Source organism: Cicer arietinum, chromosome 6 (genome assembly GCF_000331145.2).
Source record: "Cicer arietinum cultivar CDC Frontier isolate Library 1 chromosome 6, Cicar.CDCFrontier_v2.0, whole genome shotgun sequence".
Classification (NCBI taxonomy): domain Eukaryota; kingdom Viridiplantae; phylum Streptophyta; class Magnoliopsida; order Fabales; family Fabaceae; genus Cicer; species Cicer arietinum.
The window spans coordinates 13,399,263-13,423,861 of NC_021165.2; the positions used below are offsets into that span (position 1 = coordinate 13,399,263).

Below are 24,599 nucleotides of genomic sequence, written 5' to 3' on the forward strand. Positions count from 1 at the left end.
TCCCTGAATTTTAAGATTTCGTTTGAGCATTTGTTAGACAAACTCAGCTAAACTTTTTTCTAAAAACTAATCAGAGGAAGAGTTTACAGAGAGAGCCAAAAGCTAAATGTCAAAGAGTTGCATTTATGCCAGGAGACATGGTAGAAGATATTAGAGAGAGAAGGAAATAATAAAATATGATTTAATGAAACAGTACTTTTCCTCTCACTCCTGCATGCTATGCAGTCAGTTGATGATCCGAAAAATATCTGAGTTATTATTATTATTATTATTATTATTATTATTATTATTATATTTAGAACTGGGAATCAACCTATGCATACCAGGTTGGAATTATAGTATTTTTTTACAATTTTATATTTGTATTTTATGTCTATATAATAAATACTCTGTTGGAATAGAGATTATTAAACTTAATTTCTCTTTAACTTTTATTATCTCCCACTGTATTCAATTATTTTATAAATTTATTATCTATTAAAGTTTAATCTGATCTTAGAATTCTAGAGACTCGTTGGCTATTAATATTACTAATAGATCGATCGTTTACTTAGTGATAATATATTAGATAACATTTTGTACTAAGAGCCTATTATTTTATGTTAGTATTAAAAAATATTAAGATAGTGTTGGACAAAATTGATGTCCACAAAGAGAGGACAAAGGAGGGTTTGTTTGAACATAAGGATTGGAAAAAACAAAGAGCAGAGATGCTATTGCTATAAATAACGTACGGAACACTGATAAATTCTTACTTACTGTGATGAAACTTAAAAAGAGAAACAGAGCAAAAACGACCAAACATTGATTCGCATCATGTCTTCTGTATCTATCGTGTGGATGTCTTCTCAGTAACCAATTAATAATAATAATAATAATAATAATAATAATAATAATAATAATAATAATAATAATAATGGTTTAAAAAAATCTTTGGTCATTATATTTCTCAAATATTTAAAATTATATTTTCTTTTAAGAATTATGGTTGAGTCCAAAAAAGAGATAAATAACTAAAGAGAAAAATAAAATTTGAAATGATTATATAAAAAATTATTACACAATTAGAGTATGATTCTCTTTTATATAGTGTTATTAATGTAACTAATCTAATAAATTTCACTTTAACCATAAGTATCTTTTAACTACCTCTAAGAGTTTTTTTTACATATATATCTCTTTTTATATTTTTTTTCTTAAATGTTCCACTCCCAAATTAAAATTCCGCCCTACTTTTTGGTTTCAACAAGAAGTCGTTCCCTGGAGAATCGACCTAGTAAATTTTTTTATGTCAATAGGAAGTCGTTTCCCGGGGAAGTGACCTTCAACTGCATTTTTTTTTTAAATATAACAACAACAACAAAAAAAAACAAAACGCAGTTGGAGGTCGCTTCTCCGGGAAACGACCTATTTACATAAAAAAATTTCCTCTTCAAGAGGTCGCTTCCCCCGGGAACGACTTCCTGTTGAAATAAAAATATAGGGCATTCAAGAAATTTAATTTGGGAGTGGGGCATTTAAGGAGAAAATAAAATAAAAGGGATAAATATATATATATATATATATATATATAACTCCTAATAGTTCCCAACAAGTTGAAAGTATGTAACAATATTTTCAATTTAGAAAATATAACAACAACAACAAAAAAAAACAAAACGCAGTTGGAGGTCGCTTCTCCGGGAAACGACCTATTTACATAAAAAAATTTCCTCTTCAAGAGGTCGCTTCCCCCGGGAACGACTTCCTGTTGAAATAAAAATATAGGGCATTCAAGAAATTTAATTTGGGAGTGGGGCATTTAAGGAGAAAATAAAATAAAAGGGATATATATATATATATATATATATATATATAACTCCTAATAGTTCCCAACAAGTTGAAAGTATGTAACAATATTTTCAATTTAGAAAGAACAATACAAGAAAAAGAAAATTACAATGAAACTAATGAAAGAAAATTATAAGAAAAAAGATATAAGCCGTAATCAGTTCAACTAAAACAACAAAATTCATGTAGAAAATGGTAGCGGCCGAGGTGCATAACTCTCGTCGAAGTATTCGATTTACTTTGGGCTAACTTGAAAATCTTCTGGTATCTCCATGACACTCACTCCAATATAGAATCAAGAATTTCAATCTTGGATCTTCAAATGTGACCAACAAAGCTTGATCATAATATGATGGAAGCACAAAGAGAATGATAAATGTTTAATACCATAGGGTAAAAAAATAAAGAAAATGGAAATTGTTTTAGTGCCATATGGTAGAAGCACAAAGAGAAAGCCTACGATGACTAAAAAGAATGAAATTACAGTAAAATATATCACTAAACATCTTCAATAATCTACAAATATTATACAACCAAATTGAAAAAGAACGAAGAATCACAAATTTGGATTCAAAATGAATAATTATTATTGCTCTGATACCATGTTAAGAATTATGGTTGATACCAAGAAAGAGATAAATAATTAAAGAGATAAATAAAACTTGAAATGATTATATGAAAAATTGTTATATAATTAGAGTATGATGCACTTTTATATAGTACTATTAATGTAACTAACCTAACAAATTTCACTTAACTATAAGTATCTTTTAACTACCTCTAATATCATCTTTAGAAATTTAACGGTTACGGTTGATTGATATTATTAAAAAAAATTATAAATATATATTAAAAACAAACTTTTACGTTATGACAAGATTTCTAACAACTACATTTGTGTCTTTCTAATTTTTCTATGTAAGTTTTTATTTTTAATTTGAATCATGTAATTCAATTTAGTTTTAAAATCATATATGTTGTTAGTTGATGTTAAAAAAAAAAAACTTATGTAGCAAACAAATGAGTGATGTATCAATCTTTGACATGAAAATAGTTGATGACATGTTAAATATTTGACAACTAATTATATCTATGAGGACCAAATAAAAAATTCTTAAATTTGTAATACCTAAAATCTCAAATCTCCTTTCTTCTTCTCCTCCTTTGTGCAACTTGAAATCCCAACTATTCTCAAATCTTCATATGCGTCTTCTTCATTCAACCATAACATCATCTTTGTTTGCATCAAACTCAACTCGATTTCAATTGTCTAGACGTGAGTGTAGGAAAACTGTGTGTATATTAATCTCTAACACTAATGAAAATCTTAAACGACGATTTTCGAGATATTCTCATTATGATGTAAGTAAACTTTCTTAAATATGTGATTTTTATGTTTATTATTTATAATTATAGTTTACATTTACTAAGTTATAGTTTACATTTTTATGTTAATTTTTTGTTTTTGTTTGTAGAACGAGTAGAAATAGAGAAAAGAGGAGAGCAAAAAGTGAAAATCTTAATCCTCAAATCTAATTTTTGATTTTGGATGGAGGGACTAAAAGATAACTCAATTTTATTTAATTTTTAATCAACTTAATTACTTAAATATATTTTTATAATTATTTAATTTATTCCATTTAACTTTTAATTATTTAATTAATAATAATTATCTATTAAATTGTCACATCATTATTCTGTTTACCAAATAATTTTTTTTAACAACATAAATAATTTTAAAATTAAATTATATCTACATGATTTAAATCGAAAAAAAAACTTAAAAAATCAAAATCATAAAAGCACAAATTACATAGACAAATAAAATATTTAAGTTCTTAACCTATTATAATATAAAATAAATTAAGTGATTGTTTATATTGCCTTCCATTTTTGCTCAAGGCAAAAGGCCCATATCCATGACTCTATTTTCATGCTTGTGAAATATGAATAGATTGCAAAAGGTTGATACCTCTATTTTTGTGCATGTGAAATGTGAATAAAGCAAATTTGGTTTGGGAAGTGTTTTTCAGTTAAATTTTAACTTTGTTTGATATATATTATAAAAAAAAATTATTATTTTTTAAAATTATTTTTAAAGAAAAGCAAAAATTATTTTATGTTAATTTTCTATTATAAAATTCATTTGTCCAAAAAATAAAAAGACAAACCTAATTAATTTAGATTAAATAAAATGTTGGAGAAAGTGTCTGTGTATCGTGACAATGTGCAGAGAGTTAACCGCATAGCATCCGATCAAATGTGACATATAGCTAAGGGTACACCTGTCACAGCATAGGGTTGAAGGGTGAAGAGGACAACCTTTGAAACTCAATATTGCCCTTCAATATAAGGGCAGCCCTTTATCAATTCTCTGTATCTACGCTCTCTCTCTCTCTCTCTCTCTCTCTCTCTCTCTCTCTCTATCTTTCACTTCTTCATCTGTTATATAGGTTACGACCCCTCCACTCTAAAACCAACTCACCCTAAAATTGTCCTAAGTATTTACCAAATTTAATCTTTTTTCTTCTGCACTTCTTTGGGCAAAAAGCTCAATCCAGTTATGGGAGATGGTTGCGCGATTCAGAGCACTAGCAATTCCAATAAGGGGAAAGATAAAAAGAAAAAGAAGAAGAATAAGAACAGAGGTGGAAGCAAGAAGAAGATGACCCACGAACAAGTTTTGGCTTTTAAGTTTGTTACTGAATGGGTTTTTTTGGATCATCCTTCTTCTGCTCTGCCTTTGGCTTCTCCATCTCTTGTGGATGATTTTGGTGTGCAGAAGACTGTGGCAAAAAATGGAGACAAAGTTCTGTTTGAATTGCACTCACACTCCAAATGTAGTGATGGGTTTTTGTCTCCTTCCAAGGTTGTTGAGAGAGCTCACATGAATGGAGTAAGTTCATGTTTTGATTTTTTATTTATTGTCATCATAGTATTGCTTAGATTGTTTTCGTTTTCATCATTTAAGGTGTTTTTTTTATTGTTATATTTTTCATTATTTAAGGTTGTTTGTTATGAATGTTTTTTGTTGTTGTCATAGTTGATAGGTTGCACGTAAATTCTAATGTACATCTTCAATGAGTTTGGTGGTTTTCTGTGACCTTGCATGCTAGTGTACCTCCCCTAATCTAAATTTTTTCATTATAAAAAAATTGTTTGAGGTTTACTTTGGTGTGAAAAACTAGTAGGTGCACGTGTGCTTGCCTTCTCATATGTGAAGTAAACCATGTCTTTGAAATATGTGCATTTTGAAGTGAGATGCTTTCTTATACCGTTATGATTGTTATTTTATAAGAATAACAATGAAGTCACTTTAAGGACGGTGTGGCTGATAGAAAGTTTACTGCATTGTAAAAGTCTTTAAAATATGTGAAGATGGAATTTTAAGGTTCAAGCATCAATATGTTTGTGGATTGTATTTTCCAATGGATGATATAACTATGCTACCCATGATTTGAAAAGATGATTTACTTTGCAACTGTAGACCATAATTGATATTTGATTTTAACTTTTTTTTACTTAGATTTGATTTTAACTTGAAGCTCAGATTTGTAGTTTTTGGCTCTAAACATGAGTTTTATACTTAAATTTGTTGTTCAACTCACTTTTATGTGAATTATCCAAATATAAATCACTTTACATTCAACTCACTTTTAACTAAAGTCAATTTTATAAAATAAATTCATTCAAAATCAGTTTTTGTGATTGCACAACCAAACACACACAAAAACATTATCTTAGCATACCTCTATAGTGTTAGGCTCATTTTTTTTAATTGCTACTATTTGCTTCATAACAGGTGAAAGTTCTTGCTCTGACAGATCACGACACTATGGCCGGCATCCCTGAGGCGGTAGAATCTGCTCGTAAATACGGAATCAAGATAATCCCAGGTGTTGAAATTAGTACAATATTTTCTCCAAGGTAATTTTTAAATTTAAGATTCTTGATGCTTATTAATTGGGTTAGCACTTAAGTTACTTGTGTTGCCTCTCATTAGAGAGAGGAATAGTAAAAAGTATTAACTATATGTCTGAATCAAATCTATTTAACATCCTTTTTTCTCCATTGGTTCTGATGTTTGCCTATCGATTGGCAGAGGAGACACTGAAGCAGAGGAACCTGTTCACATTTTAGCATATTACAGCAGTATTGGACCATCAAGGTTTGAGGAGTTCGACAAGTTTTTATCAAACATAAGGGATGGACGTTATCTTCGAGCAAAGAACATGGTCTTAAAACTAAACAAGCTAAAAGTAGCTCTTAAGTGGGAACATGTTTGCAGGATTGCAGGCAGCGGTGTTGCTCCCGGACGGCTCCATGTAGCCCGTGCTATGGTTGAAGCAGGTTGTGTTGAAAATCTCAAACAAGCCTTTGCACGATATCTTTTCGATGGTGGACCTGCTTACTCCAAGTAATATTATTGCATTGCCTTCACCTGTTGATTGCAACTATTTGTGTAGTTAACAAAAATCATTAAGGATTGTATTATGACAATTGTATTTTCAGGGGAAGTGAACCTATGGTGGAGGAAGCGATACAAATGATTTGTGATACTGGAGGTGTTGCTGTTTTGGCTCATCCATGGGCGTTAAAAAATCCTATTCCCATTGTTAGAAGGTTAAAAGAAGCTGGCCTTCATGGGATGGAGGTCTACAAAAGTGATGGAAGGCTGGCAGGTAAATTCTCTCATTTGTTTAATGATAATCATACTAGTTGGGAAGTACTATTCAATACTCGGAATTACCTATTATAAATTTGAAATCATTAGGTAGAGACAAACTCATCAGTACCTTCAACTTGGGCTACGTGGTCCATATCTAGTCATAAAATTAACAATATGCACAATGAAAGTATTCATTTGTGGTCGAATACTACCAACTACATCTAATGCAGTCACAATTGTACGATAGAAAATTATTTGCAACAACATATAAAATTATTCATCTTTTTAATTCTGTTATTGCATGTTAATTTTTGGTATGCAGCATATAGTGACCTGGCCGACGCCTACGGACTTTTGAAAATTGGAGGGTCCGACTATCATGGAAGAGGAGGACACCATGAATCTGAACTAGGAAGTGTGAACCTTCCAGTGCTAGTGTTGCATGACTTTCTTAAGGTAGCTAGACCTATATGGTGCAATGCTATCAGAGAAATATTGGAGTGTTATGCTGACGAACCTTCTGATACCAACCTAGCAACAATTACAAGGTTTGGGAGAACCCGGGTTTTTAAGGGAGGTTCACCCTTGAATTGTGGACAGGATTTGATTGATCATTGTTTACCTCTTTGGTTAACTAGCCAGGAGATGGATAGTGCTGAGTTTGAGGCTACCAAGTTGAAGCTTTCCAATGTTTCTTCTACTAGTCAGGGAGGAATTCAGGTTCTCATAGAGGCTTAGATGTTGTGTATTCTATTCTATCATATAATTTTGTTAGTTATTCCCAGTATTCTTGTCTGCCAATCTTATTGTTAAATTTGTTGGTCAAGGTCAATTGCCTATCCATTTTTTTATAAATTTTTCTATGGTCATTGAGCTAACATTCTGGTATTATTGTTGTATCTTATAAAATTAATGGTTGGTTTTCTACACATTTGTCAGAAAAATATTGTATGGATGAACTATCACGGTATTAGAGTTTTAAACATTTTCAAGTACTGTGATTTATATTAGAATTTGCCGTGAATTCAGTATACTCTTATGCAACAAAATCTATTTCATTTCAACAATAGTGGTAATACAATTAGGGATGTGACAGAAAAACACAACTTGAGAACAAGATTGTGCAGTGGCTATTCTGGTAAAACTATGTCCAATCACATTGCTTTGTCTGTATGAGCAATAGTATTTGTTTGTCTCTCTCTGCAAAGAGTTTATGACATTGAGAAAGTAATTGTTTACAACTCAACAATTACCCCCAATTCCTTGATGTTTTAACCTGTAATTTCCTTTGATCTCCATCTTTTTTAATAATTTGACAATAGAGTGCTTACTATGTACAAAAGAGGGTGCCACACAATACATGTTTTTGCAGATGACAAGTATGTATGAAAGAGTCGAGAGAACAAATAAATAAATTAAAATATTGAGACAAATCTTAGAAATATATGATTTCAACCCAAATAGTTGATTTCAACTTGAGACAATCAGAACTTAAAAAGATACATAATAAACAAATGAACAATGTTGTGCATTTTTTTTTGATTCCCTCCTATATATTGTGGGGTCCGAATTTAAAGGTTATTGTATTTAATTTATATATATTAATTATATAAAAAATTTACACAATCAATCCGACGTATTTTCTGAGATGAAGTATTTTAAAAACTAATAATAAAATAAAATCGTAATATAATTAGATACATTAATAATAAAAAAATTACTCTATCCGTCTATAAAAAACTAATCTCAACTTTTTTTAGTTTAGTATAAATCTGGTGTCTAATCCTTTAAAATACACCATTCACTCAAGAAGCATCAAATTCTAATACTGAAATATCTCAGGTGAATTGTCGATTTTCAGCTGAAATTGTTACTTGGAATTTTATCATTTAGAATAGAAAATCTTGTCATGGTTTAACCATTACAACCAGCATGACTTCAAACCAAGCATTATGAAGAGTCCAGCTGTTCTAGCATTGTCATAGCATCAACTCAACTGTATAAAATTTCCGAAAAATGCAGATTTTTTCTTCTATTAATCATCAAATAACTCACTCTATTTAAATTGCGAACATTTAATAGAGAAGACAGAAAAGGGGCTAAAATATTTGGAAACTAACTTATCAGCTTCAAATTCACGCAAATGGCTAGGGCTCTGATCTTCTAGTTCCAAAAAAATACATTTAAAAAATCAACTGAATCTACAGCTCGTTTAATCGTCGTTATGTGTAATGCGTATGCAATCACATTACGAATGATACGCAATACACCAGCAAAGCAAGTAAAAATCATGAGCAGACTCAATTGAGACATTAAAGCATCCCATGTAGGAAGGATAGTATGAACTGATCCCATTATCTGTATTTGCCAATTTCTATCTTCTTCTTGATTGTTTTCTGGCCATAGTATATCGATGAATCTACTATTCCCGCAACAGTGAATATACCTATGGAGAGAAATTGAAATCCATTTTTAACCAGTTGCTCAGGTAAAAAAAAAAAATGGTGTTCCAAATGTACATACATATCTATATATATAACTGAATACATAATTAGCACAAGTGTATATGATTTACCTCCAATAATTGCACAAATATTGGTCATGAAGTGTAAAAATGGAATATGTTCCTCTTTAAAGGTGACCTGCAACATTAAACACATCAATTTATCAAGTGAACAAATAACAAGAATTATGATTTCATATTTCACAGCTCCTCCACACAATTAAAAGATGATAGGAAAAATACTATTGATGAGTGATATTTTAGATTGGGTTATTGAAGGGGACCAAATATATCAAATTATTGGCACCACGGCCTATAATCATGTAAAATCAAGACTACTATGTTGCGCCTGGCGGTAACAAACCAGCATGTAAAATCAAACGGCATCAAAGGGAAGAAGAAAAACACTTCACAACATTTTTATTCAGTTTAGGTGTAAAACCAAGCATTTTTACCTTTATTGGAGATATGTCATAGAAGAAGAAAACTCCGGGAACTGCAGCGGTGCCCAATTCTGAACTCTTGAAATGCTCGGTCACGGAATACTGTGCAATAAAAACATTTACAATGGTACTTCAACATTATCCAATGAATGAACATGAAATTAAAGTACATTTTTGACATTTAACAATACCTGATTCGAATGTATAACACGGCCTCTAATGTCTGTGTATACTGTAGGAACCACCTGCAAAGAGTACAAGAAAGTAGACAAATGTTACCCAGTATATTCACCAAACAAGTGAAGAAAGGATAAAATGTGAAATCTTGTCATCAGAAGAGCATCTACAAGTGGGGAAAAAAGTAATAACGCCTTAGAATCGATATTTGTTAATAGTTTTGAGAAAAATTATAGTTTTTTATTTTAGCTATGATCACTATCTAAATCAGCTAGCAGTTGCACAAACTTCATTTTCATAATATCATATAAAATTTAAACATATTCATTGGATTTAACATCATTACCAAGCAATTGGGTAATAATAATATCAGGCAAAAAAACTTTTAATGAGGAGAAGATTTCCTGAAACTACCAACCTTTATGAAATACTGGTACATGCCATGACTAGTTCCTTGGAACCATTTTACCCTGCAAAGCATTAGAAGAAAAGAAGAACGAGACTTCAAATGGTTGGTACCAGAAAAATTCAGTAAGAATATTTTCTTTCATGTAATTAAGGAGTAAAGGAAAAGGTAGGAAATAAATTAACAATTTGATGTTTCTGCAAAAGTTTAACCGCAAAACTTCATTGCAGCAATTGAGTTTTATTGAGAATACACAAGTTTCACATTGACTAGAAATAAGACCTAAATAGAGCTTATGAAGTCTAGACAATCTTCATCTTAACTTATGAAGTCTTGTTCCTTCCCGTAACAGCTTAAACTTGCAGTAGAGTTGGTGCTTATTATGTATGTATTAATGTATGAAATCTAGTTACTTCAATTTTTAGGTACATAATAACTATGAGTATCTTACTCTCCCCCTCTGTGTAATTTGCATTTACTACTCAAACATACTCTCTATTATGAAAACCTATATAAAGCTCGGCTTTTATTTTTTAAAGGAGGTTACAACTTCGAAATGATATCAAGCCTAAAAGATTGGTTGTTTAGCTATAAGCTAATGAAAGTTCTGGCCCTCAAAATACTTTCGTATTACTATTGTTCAGCCCTTTAAATGTTGAGAGAATGGGAAGGGAAGAACAATTCATATGTTGTAGCTGAGCTAAAGGTAATTTTGGAGCTCAACCATTAGAATTGAAGGTTCAGCTGCACCAAAGTATTCATTTCTCAACAGATAAGTCTGAATAAGGTTAAAGAATGCCATTTGATCACACACTATCCATCAAGTAATGGCTTAGTTGTCAAATATGTTAATAGCTATCAGCGGTTTTTCTTAAATATAAAGGAATTTTTATTAAGTTTTAATGATAAAGGGGAAAGTACTTTAAAAATACATTACGCGCTGCGAGATCCAAATTTAAGAATCTCGGCAGGTGAAAAAACGTATGCCATATTTCATCGTCGTAACCAGAAAATACAGGCTACTTCAGGATATGAAAGAAAATTACCCATCAAGAGGATTTACCAATCCAGGGTAATGGTGACCAAAACTTAATTTGTTGATCTGATGGCTTATCTGCATAATAAACCATGCTTTCAAAGTCAATTATGTGGTTACAAGCAAACCGGAAAACATAGTCAGAAATCCAATTCCATCTTACATTATAATGATTATCTTGCAAAGCAAGCAGGTCAGCCAGAAAGATAGCTGACTGAAGAAAGCTTTGGCCAGTAGCAAAATGAAAATTTCCGGCCACTTTATTCACTTCAAGAGATCCATGGATATTGCATCCTTCACCTTCTTCATCCTTTACCTTCTGCACAAAACCCTCTCTTTGACACTAAAAGCAAAACAAAATTGTCAGTTAGAAAGCTAAAAATGTTAGGTTGTCAAATGCTCTAAAACTGGATGATCATTTAGCAGTTTAGAAACCACAGACATACCGATAATATAAGTTTAGAATGACGAAATAATTACTATGTAAAAGAGACTTAACAATTGAATAAAACAGAAACCAAACCAACAAAGAAAAAAGAAAATCAATGCAGTAAAGCTAGTATGGAGCCTTCTCTTTGCTGTTTTTAGCCCTCTCATAAACATGCTTCAGCAACAACATAAATAAACTGTCTACAATAAGTGTGGAATTTTAGTTCACATAAAACAACCAATATTTACTTTGTAATTATGTAATAGAATGAGTATCAAGCCAACCTGATCGATCAAATCCATATTTGTCAGTGCCCAGCCCTTCTTTCTATATGCCTCGCGAACTTCTTCACAAGAATTACAACAATGGTCATCTGACTGCATGAGAGAGAGAGAGAGAGAGAGAATGAGCATGTAAGAAATTGTTGGAGCGTATAAGTAGCACTGAATTAAAAGTGTACAAATAAACAGAAAATAATACAATTTACCAAGCATATTGCACAGATAAAACGAAAGCATCAATGATAAAAGTCAAATTAAACTTAAGCATAAGGATGATAGCTAGATACTCATAAAATGTGGCAACCATAGATTCTCAAATCATACAAGAACAAATGCAACTATGTTAGTCAAACCAAACTTTCTAGCATCAGCATTCCAACCATGTAACTCCATGGACATTTGCAACAGCCTAACTTTGTCTACAATATATGCACATTTTACAAAATCAGTCATATTATGATTTATGATTGTTATTACCATTGTTACTAAAAAATAGCATTGGAGATAATTTCAGTGCTTAAGAGGCACAAATAAATATTATATCTTTCGATTTGCAACAAACCAAACATGAGCATATTTTCATGCATTTGCAAGAGTTTGATTCCATGACTAGAACTTGTAATTTTCTAGTTGCACGGCAACAACTCCCAGTGACCCAGGCCCCCCTTCCATATGTTCCAGTCAAGACAACGAAAATATTAAACTTGTGTAGTTTATACTACTTGCTTGATCTTTTACATATTTAAGCAATTTGGGTGCCCTGCTAAATATTTGTTATACAAATTTTGTTCAGCTTTTTCCAATGCAGTGAAAAATCACTACGATTTCGATTACATGTACAAAATATGGGGGCCCCATTTTGTGTTTTATGTCCAAACTCCAGAAAAGCTATGTTGCATGGGTACAGGTACAAGATATAAGATTTTTTTAAAAAAAACTAAGGTACAGGTACATTAAAAATATATACAAAAACATCTTTCATAAGTATAACATTAAACAAAAAATGTACAAAGAAGTGTCTTTCATAATTTACTACATCATAAATCAAAATAGAATTATGATATAAATATACAAAATCAATAAAATTAGAATACAAAGATGATATATACATAATAGTTGGGGAAATGTTGTTTATGTAGTAAAAAATAGGAAAAGAAATATATAGTAAAACAGGAAAAGCACCCACGAGGACCTAACGAGTAACAAGTACAGCTACGCCAACATTAATTTTGGGATACCCATGCTTCATAACAGAAAAGATTAACTTAAATTCTCTTTTTAATGAATAATAACAGTTAAATATTTTACTGTTTTGTAACATCTTTCTTCGATGAGGCATGGGCTTTTCGGCATCTCTTGCCTCAAGTTATTAAAAACTCAGAGCATCTTATGGGAACTTTTTACCCCCGACTACCCAATTTAGATCCCCAAAAGAATTTCTTATAGTCAAAGCTCACTAAATTATGTCGCTGCACCCCTTGCAAGTCTTGACAATACTCAACATTTACTGTAGTTACAAAATTATAAGAAAACTAGAACAAATTTAAGGATAATAAATGATGAAATATACCTCTTCTGCACCAAAACATGAACCACAATATTCTTCATCATGTTCAAGTCTGCCACCATGTTTCTGTAAGGGCCTTTCAATCTGCAATAGGAAAAATATACAGGAAAACAAAAAAGGACAATTTGTTATACTTATACATGAATATCGTACAAACATGGTAAAAAAGTAGATAAATGGATTTCAATTCATACATCAAACAACTCTGGTCCATCAGGTTCAAAAAAATAAACAATTTATTTATTTATTTATGCTAATAAACTGATCCATGTAGCCAGCCCGTCTAGTGGATAAAGGATTTCATTATTGTTTTGGTTGAAATTCTTTGTAACGGAGGGGTATAAAGAAATATCCAAGAGCAATTATTCATCAGCGAAAATACAGTAAAGCATTAAGTAGAGAACTTTCAATTTCCTATGACCATTGAGAAGAAAGAGTGACATTATAGAGGTTCAGCAATCTACAGGAAATTTGATCATAGAGGTTCAGCAATCTAAAGGAAATTTGATCATAGAGGTTCAGCAATACAATGCCAAACCCAACCCAAGCAATGTGATTTATTTTCAGGCTTTTACTGCCATCCAATCTAAAGATTCTTGTTGCCAATAGAAATCCAATCATGCTATATTCAATATTACGTTCATGTTCTAAGTAGGAAAGCTAATGGTTATACTAAAATCCATACACAATGAATATCTGAACATTTCGCAAAGCTGATAGCAAACAAGAATCATCTAACTTGCCAAAACCTTTATGCTAGTAACTTTCATTCCATGTACCACCACCTAACAGTCATCCTTTCAGACAAAAGGAACAGAAGCATGAGGTCTTTCATTTCCAAACAATTTGGTGTAACTGCTAACTCATAGCTAACAGTGTTCTTCAACACTATCAGAGTGTTTGATGACCAGGATAAGACAAACGTGATATGATAAGTTAATCCTGTCACTTTATCCTATCTTGACTCTCTAGTTAAATCCTTATCCTCGGTGTGAATTTAATTACAATTATGTCCACCACAGTAGGCAACCAGATATAATAATTGACAGCACTGCCACTAATTTATTCGATTGAGAACAGTACGTACAGGGGGCCAAAGATTATAGAATTCTCAGAAGGTAGCATTTCCCCTTAATAATTCATCTTAGTTTGTATTAAAATGCAACATCAAGTAAGTCTTATCTCACAGCATGTGATCTGCTACATGAATCAATTCTGGTATTTGGGATCTCCAAAACTTCACAAAATCCAATTTTCAATAAAATTGTTTAGGGCACAGGACTATGTAATGGTTTCTCCTGATGTTTTTTTTAGACTTCCTCCACAGCTTTTAGTCAGACTATTTTCCATTTGATTAACTTTAGACACTATTGACTTGATCTTCTTCTCACATGATCAAACCACCTTTAGTGAGCTTTGGTTATCTCCTCCATAGATACTACTCCAACTTTCACCCAATACATTTGCTTCTAATCCTATTTTTTCTGGTATATTCATGTACTCACCTAAACATTCTGATATAGGCTAGATTTTCTATTAGCTTTTGTTGGCAATTACCACCCGATATTCACCAACTCGGTGAATTATAAATTGACATGTTTGAAGAACTCCTCGGTATGCAGCTGAACTTTTCTGAACATATATATATAGTTGAAAAGACACGGGATATATGTCGTAACCATTAAACGTGAATCATAAACATTTCAAAAGCAACTTCGCGATAAAATGTGATAAAAAAAAAGTTCTACAGCAAATGCAGAGCAAGCAACTGCTGCATTGTAAAAAGGTGTCTGAGTATTTAAGCTAACCTTTGGTGCACCGATTCCCTCCTTCCTAGCTTCTATCACATTACCATTAGCGTCAATTCTTTGTTTCATTATATTGTGCAGCTGCAAATACAGACAGAGTTTATTGATACAAAGCAATCAGCAATGAGCCTCAAAGTATGTATATGCATCAGAACTGAAACTTTAATTGATGCGTTGAAAATTGAGCAGTACATACTATATCATGATGTCGCTCGCCACTAATATCCATCGTGTCTAAACTGAGTATTGAACATCGAACAGCAGGAAAAGTGACATCAAACTGCATTTACAAGGGGGGGAAATAATCAAACTTTTACTGCGAAAAAAGTAGAATCAAGGTTTAAAGCTGGTGCAAAGATACAAGCATAAAGATATTAGAAGTTAGGAGGACAATCTAAATCTTACAGAATTGTCAGGAAGGAAAACACTTTGAGATAATGGAACTTACACAGAGTAGCTCAACAATAAATCACCAAACAAATAAATTTATGGCAAAATAACATTGTACAACCCGTGAATCATGACCTAGACCATACATAGATTAGACTTGGACTATGAAGAGCTGAGCAAAACTATAAATGTTTCAGATACAAATAAAACAATAATTACATTGATGTGTAAGGTTTCTCCCCTTGAAGTATCCACCAAAAGCTTACTCTCTGTAACAGTGTAGAGATATAATCCTGCAATCAAAAGGTAACAGAAGAAATTATTAATGTTTGACGAGAAAGACAATAGTCACATATATATGCATCAAGATAATGATTCAGACAAAATAAAGTCTGAGTTAACTATGTTTCATTTAAGATCACTCTCATAAAATTGAGTCTACACCTTTTATCCTTAAAACAAACATGTAGTAAACGAATAGCAACAGCCACAATAATAATGACCCCAACATATGGATATGATAATTCCACAAAAATATGCTCAAGTGGATGGTAAAAGGGTAGCTGTAGAACTAAAATTAGAGCAGCACAGGTTGAGATTGATGTACCAATAACATTAATCACGAGTTCTATAACAGTATTGATTTTATCAACAATTTTTTCTCTGCAAGGTGAATTAATGCACGCAAATGAAACCACAAACAAACCTATTCTTGAGGACCCTAACTAGCCATTGATTACATTACATCATTAAAACATTGAATCAAATCCATCATTGCCTTGCAGTTTGTACACTGAATCGTTAATTTCTTATAAACATGGTAATGGCAGAGAGCACCAATTTTCTAACCGGGATTAAAATAGAGGATCTTCCATGCAACCCAAATTATTATTGTTTTTTTTTCATTTATTAGTTCCCTTTCAATTGAAAAAACAAGACACTTCAAATTCAGCTTAATACAACAAAATTGCAAAGCATAATACATATATTGACAGGATTATCTCAACACCCCAAAAATCAAAACCTACGGAATTCAGGTCACCCCTTCTAAATTTCCGAACTTTACCAACCAGGTAAAAAAATAAAATCGAAGTTCTAAAATTTAAGAAAAAAATGAAATTAGAAATTAAAAGGAAGGAAAAAAAGGGTCATACTTAGCTCAGAAAAGAAAAGGAAAAGCATGATGGCGGCGGAGACGACGGTGACGACTCCTCCGGTGAGTGTGCGGTTATAAAAATCTTCATTGACTTTTGGGTATGCGTCCAAATTCCGGAGCTTGTGTAAGACTTTATCCATGGATGGTTGCCAAAAGCTTCACAAGCACCGACTTTTGAGAAACAATAAGGGCGAGAACGGCGCTCCGTCGTAGACGGTGGCCGGAGAAGAGGGCGGTGTGTTTGTTGAGGGAATATAGATTGGTTGAAGAATGAAGAAAGACTGAATGAAATCAAATTAAATCAAATGACTCAATATTTTCAAAGGTCAATTCAGTCCAACATGTCGTCTAATACTTTTTATGGAAAATAATTAAATAAAAATAAATATGATTTTGTTTAATCGGCAAAATTAGTCATTTTTAATTTAAGGATATAAAAAATCTCAAATCTGATCCAGTTGATTGCATCGCTCCTATTTTTTTATGTTAAAAGTTGATATTAACGTCAAAAATAATCTTGAAGTTGATATTCAATGATTGTGTTCCACAATCATAAATAGCCTTATTAACCGATGGTAATGAATAGTAGGGGAGGTATAAGATAACTAGCCAGGTACAGGTACAGTTACAGTACGTACATATTTGATTTTTATTTACTAAAAATAACATTATGCTATGTTATCAATATGAATATATCTTGCCTAACAAAAAATGTCATCAAGGCATTTTTAGGATTTTTTATATTTATATATATATATATATATATATATATATATATATATATTTTATATTCTAAAATACCACCATTTGAAAGACTAATACATAAATGTTCTATTTTTTTATTCTACTTGAGTTGTTGATTGCAATTTAGGGATGCAATGAAATAAAGATTTTTTTTATTGTTAATAGATAGTCGCATTCCGATGATGTAACCTTGTAGTGACATTTTTTTTTTGTCATTTAATAAATAATTCTGTTTATTATTAATTATATTTATTATTATTTAATAAATTATAAATAATTAAAATATTTAAAAATTCAAAATATTATTAATAAAATACATTAATAATTTTAATAATATTATAAAATACCACAAATTGAAAAAAAAAAATACATCAAATTCATATTTATTATTATTATTTTCATTAATTTTTATTTATTAAATAAAAAAAAGGAGGAAATTGTTATAGTAATGTGCCAAAAAAAGCAAGTTGTTATAACAATGTGCCAAAACAAATAAAAATAAATTGTTATAATAAGAGGAAATTATTATAATAACGTACCAAAACAAATAATTTGTTTATAAAATAACAACGTATTTTCTTAACAACTTTCTTATTTAACTGCATTTTTTCTTCTCTAATTTAATATATTTTATTTTATTAACAGTATTTTGATTTTTTAATTTATTAAATAATCAATAACTCAATTGTTAAATATTTTTATTATTATTTTTTAATTAGGGAAAATACATTGTTATTTTAAATATTTAGGAAAAAATTGATGTTAAATGAGAGGGAGTTGTTAAAAAAATAAGTTATTATTTTATCGGCAAAATATTAGGGATTAGATCTTTATTTTGACACGTTAAATAATAATTTCTTTCTATTATAACAACTTTATTTTTAATGTATTTTATTTATTTAATTATTTATTATTATTATTTATGTATTTTATACTTTATTATTATTATTACTAAAATTTATAATATTATTAAAATTATTATTATTATTAATGTATTTTATTTATTAATAATATTTTGAATTTTTAAATATTTTAATTATTTATAATTTACTAAATAATAATAAATATAATTAATAATAAACATAATTATTTATTAAATAGTAAAAAATAAAAAAACAATATCAATACAAGGTCGATGCGACCATCTATTAAGAAAAAAAAATTTATCTCGTCGCATTCCTAAATTGCGATCAGCAATTAGGACAAAAAAAGTAGGACATTTCTATATTATTTTTTCAAAGTGTGGCATTTTAGAATTAAAAAAAAAAAAGATGATATAAATATAAAAAAAAATCTATTTTTTAATCCTTAAATGTTATTTTCGTCGTGAAATTTAAATTAATTATTGATTATTAAGTTGATTGTTAAGTCTATTTATTTTGGTGACATGAATTATTATGTGGAAAATGATGGATAGTTAATTTGATATGGAACAAAATGAAAATAACACTAATTTTTTTCCAATAAATTAGGGAGGAAGATATTTTAAGCTTAGGGTTAGAGATGAGGATGGAAAAAAAAATAGATGGTAAGAAGAAAAATAAAATTTATATTTTGTGATTTATTAAACAATATACAATGTTATCGTGGTTTGATTTATGTCAAATCAACGTAAAATAAATTGAAATAACATTTTTTTCACCTAATTTCGATTTACACCATACCTTTATTTGACATTAAAGTGTCAAGTAACTAAATACACCCCTGTCGAGAGAATCATGCCAAAAGCAAATGAAGAATAATCAAACACATGATAGGAAGACCATAAAACTAGATTGGAGTTTACACTCACCATAAAATATTTGTACCAATATATATCCAAATTAAAAGATACACTACTGTAAGAAATAAAATACCAATATATGAAATTTGAGATATTATAACCAAACTTAATAACAGACATAAAACTAGTTGAAGCCATATTTTTTTTTGAAAAAAAAAAAACCAAATGAAAGTATTACCTTTATTAAATTATAATCAATCAAATACCAATATGAAATCTATTTATATAGCATCTGCAGACAATGTTATCATTGTTTTTGATAATTAATAAAATAAATAAACTATATTAATAAGAGAAGAGAAGAGGTATATATCAGTTAAGGAAATAAGTCTCTTATGATTCACCTGGTTGATAACTTTTTCATACTAGTCCATCTCAACCTGCAAAATAAAAAATTGTTAGAAACCTTGGTAGATGCAAAATTGTTACTAAAATAGTACATTACCCTAGCTAGGTAACTTCATGTAAAATCATGCATGCCTATTGGCTATAGCTTAATTAATCTCATAAAGTGGTGGAGATACAAATGTGAAGAGTATATATGTATGCAACACCCATAATTTGATGCATTTAAAGGTAAAGGTTTTATCTAATATGGACTCTATAAAAGGCCTAAATATAGACCACTCAATTTTATCTAGGTAGACCAAGTGAAAAAATATTTGTACCATCAAATTGGTTTGCACTCACCATAAAATATTTTTCCTTATTTTTTATGCAACTTATATGGTTTTTGAATAACCGACCAAAGTCATTCTGTAATGACATGGCCATTGCCTTTTGTACCATCATGAACATACCATCTCCCTCCTTGATGGAATCTTTCAATCTACATTGTTCCTTGTAATGGTTGAATCTTTCAATCTACCACAAAGCATACAAAGTAAGTGTAGATCTTCACATCGAATTTATAGGAATAACCCTTAATAAAAAACATGGCAAGCAAATGTTTTGTGAGATCAACTTCAACACACAACACATATTTTTCTCTTGAGTAACATATTTTTCTAAAATTTGAAATGCATGATATTCCAAATGCTTAACAAGTTGCTTTACATTTAGACTCTCAAGATCTTCTTTGTAATCTTTATTTTTATTCTCTATTTCATCTACACACTGTTAATTTGAAATAACATATTTTCTTTATTTTTTTCCAAGGACACTATTAAATAAATAATATAATTTTAAAAAACTAATAAATAATCAAATAAAAAGACAAAACTACCTTTATAGTAAAATCATAAAAAAATTAAAATTAATTATTAATATTTTAGTTTTAAGTTTAACATCAAATTCTATTAATTATTTGTATATTTATATTTAATTAGATTTTTATTTATATATATATATATATATTTTATTTTATATTTTATTATATTTTAATTTTATATATTTTATTATATTTTTATAAAAATAATTAAATAAATTATTTTTTTATCATGTTATTTTCTAATCTATAAAAAATTTAAATAAAAAAATATAACATGATAGAATTTTAAATTAATTTATAAATTTTAATTTTATCAAATACTTATTCAAATACGACATGATAATTTATTATTACTATGTCTCTTATGACGAATCCTTAGTTGCTTGGTTTTATATTCAAATATTTTAGTAGCTCTTAAACGATTTTGGAATTAGTAATATATAAATTTTTTAAAAGTATATATTTTTGTTTAGTTTAAATCTATCAAGATTAATATGAAAGAGTTACCCTTGTTATGTGACAATGTTACTTTTGGAAGTGAGAAGAAGCTGTACTAACTAGTAACTAGGGTTCAGTCACAGTCACAGTCACAGTCCCACCAATGAGCTTGTCTCTTATTCAGGGCTACTCTTCCGGTGAAGATGAACCCCAACAACCCCACATCCACGATTCCGACACCGAAGAAGAAGACGACGCTGACACCGCCGAACCCTCATCCACTTCCCATCCATCATTAGGAGATAGATCCATATTCGACCACCTTCCCCCACCTCCTTCTGCTTCCGGTCTTCCTTCTGCATTCGACGCTTTCTCCGAAGTAATTTCTTTCACACCCGCTATTGAAATTTGTTTTAAAATCTTAAATTTTGAAATGTTGCTCCTCCCGGTTATTAAACCTCTTGGCTGTGTTTTTCCCTAATTGAGATTCCAGGACCACCTCAATTTCTGAACAATAGCGTGGTGGAATACAACCCAGCGAAAGATGCTGATCAACGTGGAGGAGGCTCAAGGAGGCATCGCAAAGAGAAGAAGGATTTACCCACTGGTACTATACCATTTTCTTTATTTTATCAAAATTATTCTTCTATTACACCGTATATACCACGTTAGTTTATCTCAATGCAAATTTAATATTATAATGGTTAGGGCCGTCTTAGATTCTGGAGACGCTGCTATAATTTTAAAAATTGGGGACTGTTCTAATTTAAAAAAGTGGGAGAAAAGTGCAATTTTAATAATTACAAAAATTGTTAAAATAAATTTTAATCTGTCAATCTACATGTCATTTGGTTAGAATGTAACAAGGAAGGATGTATAGATAGCATGTCAGTCCTACTTGAATTCATAACAACCGATTAATATATATATATCAAACCACAATTATCTTATATAATTCTGCTTTCTATGGGTCGCCCACAATTCAATGGGACTCGCGAATGCCGTTCATAGCGCCATTGGTGGTGGGCGGCGGTGGTCGTTGAGGTAGGTTCTATTTAGGGAGAATATAAAGAGAAATGTCTACTGAAATTATAAGAGTTCAGACTTCGCATATTCTAGGCACAAGGTGCAAATATAAAATTTTAGAGTTGTTAGAGGGTAAAATGTTAAGGAAATCAGTGCAATTTTCCAAATTTAAGGTATATTATAAAAAAAATTGGAGTCTCCCTATTTGGGACCTATGCCAATTGTCTACATGCACGCATAAGTGCAGGATAGTCGTTGAGAATCATGAATAATATAATTCATATTACTTTTTCTTATAATTAAACATTGTGTCCAATGTCTATGACCTTATATATGACCTGCATTTTAGGATCGTGGTTGAATTTTTACATTCTCAGGAACTGTTGTGTTTGTCTACCTTCAGATTTTTTCAACGACCATTTTGGGGTTTGCTCTTATTATTAAGCATGCATTTACTTTGAGATAGCGTCAACTGTAGACCTTTCTTTTGTCAACGTTACAAGCTTTTCATGGGTTGCGTTAGTTTTTTTTCTTCTTGCTTCTATAGACCTATTGTGGCGTGTTCACCTATAAGGATACCTAGGGTAAACTGTTTGACTGTTTTGCACTTGAGTGTAAATGATTTTTTCTTGCCTGTTGTATTGCGAATTTATTAATAATGAGATTATCCATGCTGTAACTATGGGATAATATGGTCATATGTATGAATGGCATATATACTTTCCTGCTGTCAGTGCCCTACAATTGTTCCTGAAGTAAACTAGTAAAGCTATGTTTATGATATGTATCACGAACTGTATATCCGAAAACTTAACCTGTTAGCTGAAGACATGTAAACGATTTTATAATACGTCTCTACATTACATATTTAACTTAATATTTTTTGCTGATTGGTACAGTAATCGATTGTTTGATAAGTCACGCTAAATCAGTTTCTCAGGTATAAAATATAACGCATACCATGCTATTTGATTGGTGGCCTCTCCTCAAATTGTGTTCATGGACAGTGTTGGGATTAAAGTTAATAAAATCATTTATAATACTTAAAAACTCCTGAACTTGATTTTTGATAGATAATATCTTCTACTGATCTTATTTTCCTTAAGATAATTGCTGTCACCCGAAAAAAGAAAGGCCGAAAGACCAAAATACTTATAATTTGACCTATATACAGTGGCGGATCTTGCACAAAATATTGGGGGAGCGATAAATATTAACTAAAATATTATAATTGAAATTTATAAAAGTCATAATTTTATCAAAGATTCAATATAACATCAATACAAAATAAAAATATAATTTATGAAGAGAGACATTTACATTGAATTAAAGTTGTGGCATTCGTACTCCTAAAACCTTGAAATCATTTGTAACAAATAGTATCACACCATATCATATATCAACGGTTAACATGTAAAAGTTTGTTAATAGGTAGTAGTTGGGTTGCTAATTAGGGTGTTAGAGTTTGTTGGTAGTTTATCTGTAGAGTTTGTTTATAAAAATAATTTAAATTAAATATAGAGGATGTCGTGACCCCTACCCGCTCTTGAGAAGATCCGTCACTGACTATATAGTAAATAAATCCCTTAGTTGTTTATCAAGTTTAATGAGTTGCAAGTTGTTGGTATCTTAGATGTAAACAACTAATGGTAAGTTATAATAATTTTTTATGAAGAATCTTCTCTTATTTCTTATTGAGCTAAATCTGATACAGCAATGTCAAGTGTTAGTGCACATTTCCATTCTTTTTGAGAGTGTAATTCTTATCAATATCAATACATCTTTAATAGGTGCGGTGGTAGAGGCAAAAGCTCAACTAGTAGGAATTCATGAGCGAGTAAGAAGTGACATTAATGGTGGCCAACCACCAACATCAGCTGCCTTGAGCACATCAGAAGCCGACAAGCGAGTGCCAACTGCAACCAATCCTAACGCAGAAGATGCTGCAGAGCTTTTGAGGTATGCATTATTTCTTTCTAAAGTAGTAGTTAAGGACCTGCAAATATTATTTATTTTGTTATTCTCTTAAAACCAAGTAGTGCTGCATGTAGTTTGTGCATTAAAACTCCTTTATATTCCAAGAGGTGCTGACTTTATTCTCGGTGCTGACTAGGACTTCCCCTTTATTCTCGGTGCTGACTTGCTTGCAGCAATATGAGGAATATTTTTCCAACTACTATAATACTATTTCGTGTGTATGGGTAGATTTTCTATTTTTTGGTTGCTTGTAGTAAGTACTTTACTTTCTCTGTAGAATGTGCTTGCAGTGTGGAATTCCCAAGACCTACTCCAGTGCACGAGGAATGGTCTGTCCTGTATGCGGTGATCGTCCTCCACAAGATGCAAGTGCAGAGTCTAAGAAGAAAGGATCAACTATCAAAGACAAGGAAAAATCTAAAAGGATGAAGGGCCAATCATCTCATGCAAGTTGGAAAAGTGAAACAGAGATGCAGTTAAGGCAACACTTTGATTAGCATTATCTGTGTGTTTCCTTTGTATAATGTGCCAACAAGTTTGGGACTATGCTGTTAAATTAGCGAAGTTTGTTGTTAATGATGTCAACGGAAGTAAAAATCTACTACATATGACTGACTTAAAGATTACAATTTTTTAAGTAGTGAATGAAGTTAGATTTTTGTTGTTGCTCTCTGGAATCTGAACAACCTAATGTAGTACTAGTCCGTTATTAATCACGGTAATTA

At 30.7% G+C, this 24,599-nt stretch overlaps 3 protein-coding genes across 4 annotated transcripts; 2 read left to right on the forward strand and 1 right to left on the reverse strand.

Annotated features, from left to right (window-relative positions):
• Positions 1 to 4,128: 4,128 nt before the first annotated feature.
• LOC101491897 (uncharacterized) lies at positions 4,129 to 7,491 on the forward strand. The gene is made up of 5 exons (XM_004504722.4): positions 4,129 to 4,726; positions 5,633 to 5,757; positions 5,933 to 6,247; positions 6,343 to 6,512; positions 6,822 to 7,491. The coding sequence occupies exons 1-5, from the start codon at positions 4,394 to 4,396 to the stop codon at positions 7,235 to 7,237; spliced, it is 1,359 nt and encodes a 452-aa protein (XP_004504779.1). The 5' UTR covers positions 4,129 to 4,393; the 3' UTR covers positions 7,238 to 7,491.
• Positions 7,492 to 8,500: 1,009 nt separating this feature from the next.
• LOC101492233 (uncharacterized) lies at positions 8,501 to 17,022 on the reverse strand. Its single transcript, XM_004504723.4, has 13 exons — positions 16,695 to 17,022; positions 15,760 to 15,833; positions 15,347 to 15,430; positions 15,151 to 15,231; positions 13,346 to 13,426; positions 11,779 to 11,871; positions 11,228 to 11,407; positions 11,075 to 11,142; positions 10,041 to 10,092; positions 9,637 to 9,690; positions 9,458 to 9,547; positions 9,075 to 9,141; positions 8,501 to 8,945 (listed from the first exon to the last, which is right to left on the reverse strand). The coding sequence occupies exons 1-13, from the start codon at positions 16,834 to 16,836 to the stop codon at positions 8,854 to 8,856; spliced, it is 1,158 nt and encodes a 385-aa protein (XP_004504780.1). The 5' UTR covers positions 16,837 to 17,022; the 3' UTR covers positions 8,501 to 8,853.
• Positions 17,023 to 20,932: 3,910 nt separating this feature from the next.
• LOC101492571 (uncharacterized) lies at positions 20,933 to 24,542 on the forward strand. 2 transcript variants are annotated; one of them, XM_004504725.4, is made up of 4 exons: positions 20,933 to 21,250; positions 21,358 to 21,478; positions 23,688 to 23,856; positions 24,165 to 24,542. In XM_004504725.4, the coding sequence occupies exons 1-4, from the start codon at positions 21,035 to 21,037 to the stop codon at positions 24,301 to 24,303; spliced, it is 645 nt and encodes a 214-aa protein (XP_004504782.1). In that variant the 5' UTR covers positions 20,933 to 21,034; the 3' UTR covers positions 24,304 to 24,542. The 2 variants fall into 2 exon arrangements, with proteins under 2 accessions (XP_004504782.1, XP_004504781.1); XM_004504724.4 differs by having other exon boundaries at positions 20,935 to 21,250; positions 24,152 to 24,542.
• Positions 24,543 to 24,599: the final 57 nt, after the last annotated feature.

Excerpts from the sequence above, each read along its gene's own strand:
- LOC101491897 (XM_004504722.4), top strand. The coding sequence starts at position 4,394 with ATGGGAGATGGTTGCGCGATTCAGAGCACTAGCAATTCCAATAAGGGG. Across the intron at positions 4,727-5,632 it reads AGAGAGCTCACATGAATGGA|GTGAAAGTTCTTGCTCTGAC; the intron begins GTAAGTTCATGT and ends GCTTCATAACAG. Across the intron at positions 6,513-6,821 it reads AAGTGATGGAAGGCTGGCAG|CATATAGTGACCTGGCCGAC; the intron begins GTAAATTCTCTC and ends TTTGGTATGCAG.
- LOC101492233 (XM_004504723.4), bottom strand. The coding sequence starts at position 16,836 with ATGGATAAAGTCTTACACAAGCTCCGGAATTTGGACGCATACCCAAAA. Across the intron at positions 11,872-13,345 it reads CATGTTTTGGTGCAGAAGAG|TCAGATGACCATTGTTGTAA; the intron begins GTATATTTCATC and ends TCTCTCATGCAG. Across the intron at positions 9,548-9,636 it reads GTGTTATACATTCGAATCAG|TATTCCGTGACCGAGCATTT; the intron begins GTATTGTTAAAT and ends TTTATTGCACAG.
- LOC101492571 (XM_004504724.4), top strand. The coding sequence starts at position 21,035 with ATGAGCTTGTCTCTTATTCAGGGCTACTCTTCCGGTGAAGATGAACCC. Across the intron at positions 21,251-21,357 it reads CATTCGACGCTTTCTCCGAA|ATTCCAGGACCACCTCAATT; the intron begins GTAATTTCTTTC and ends TCCCTAATTGAG. Across the intron at positions 23,857-24,151 it reads GATGCTGCAGAGCTTTTGAG|AATGTGCTTGCAGTGTGGAA; the intron begins GTATGCATTATT and ends CTTTCTCTGTAG.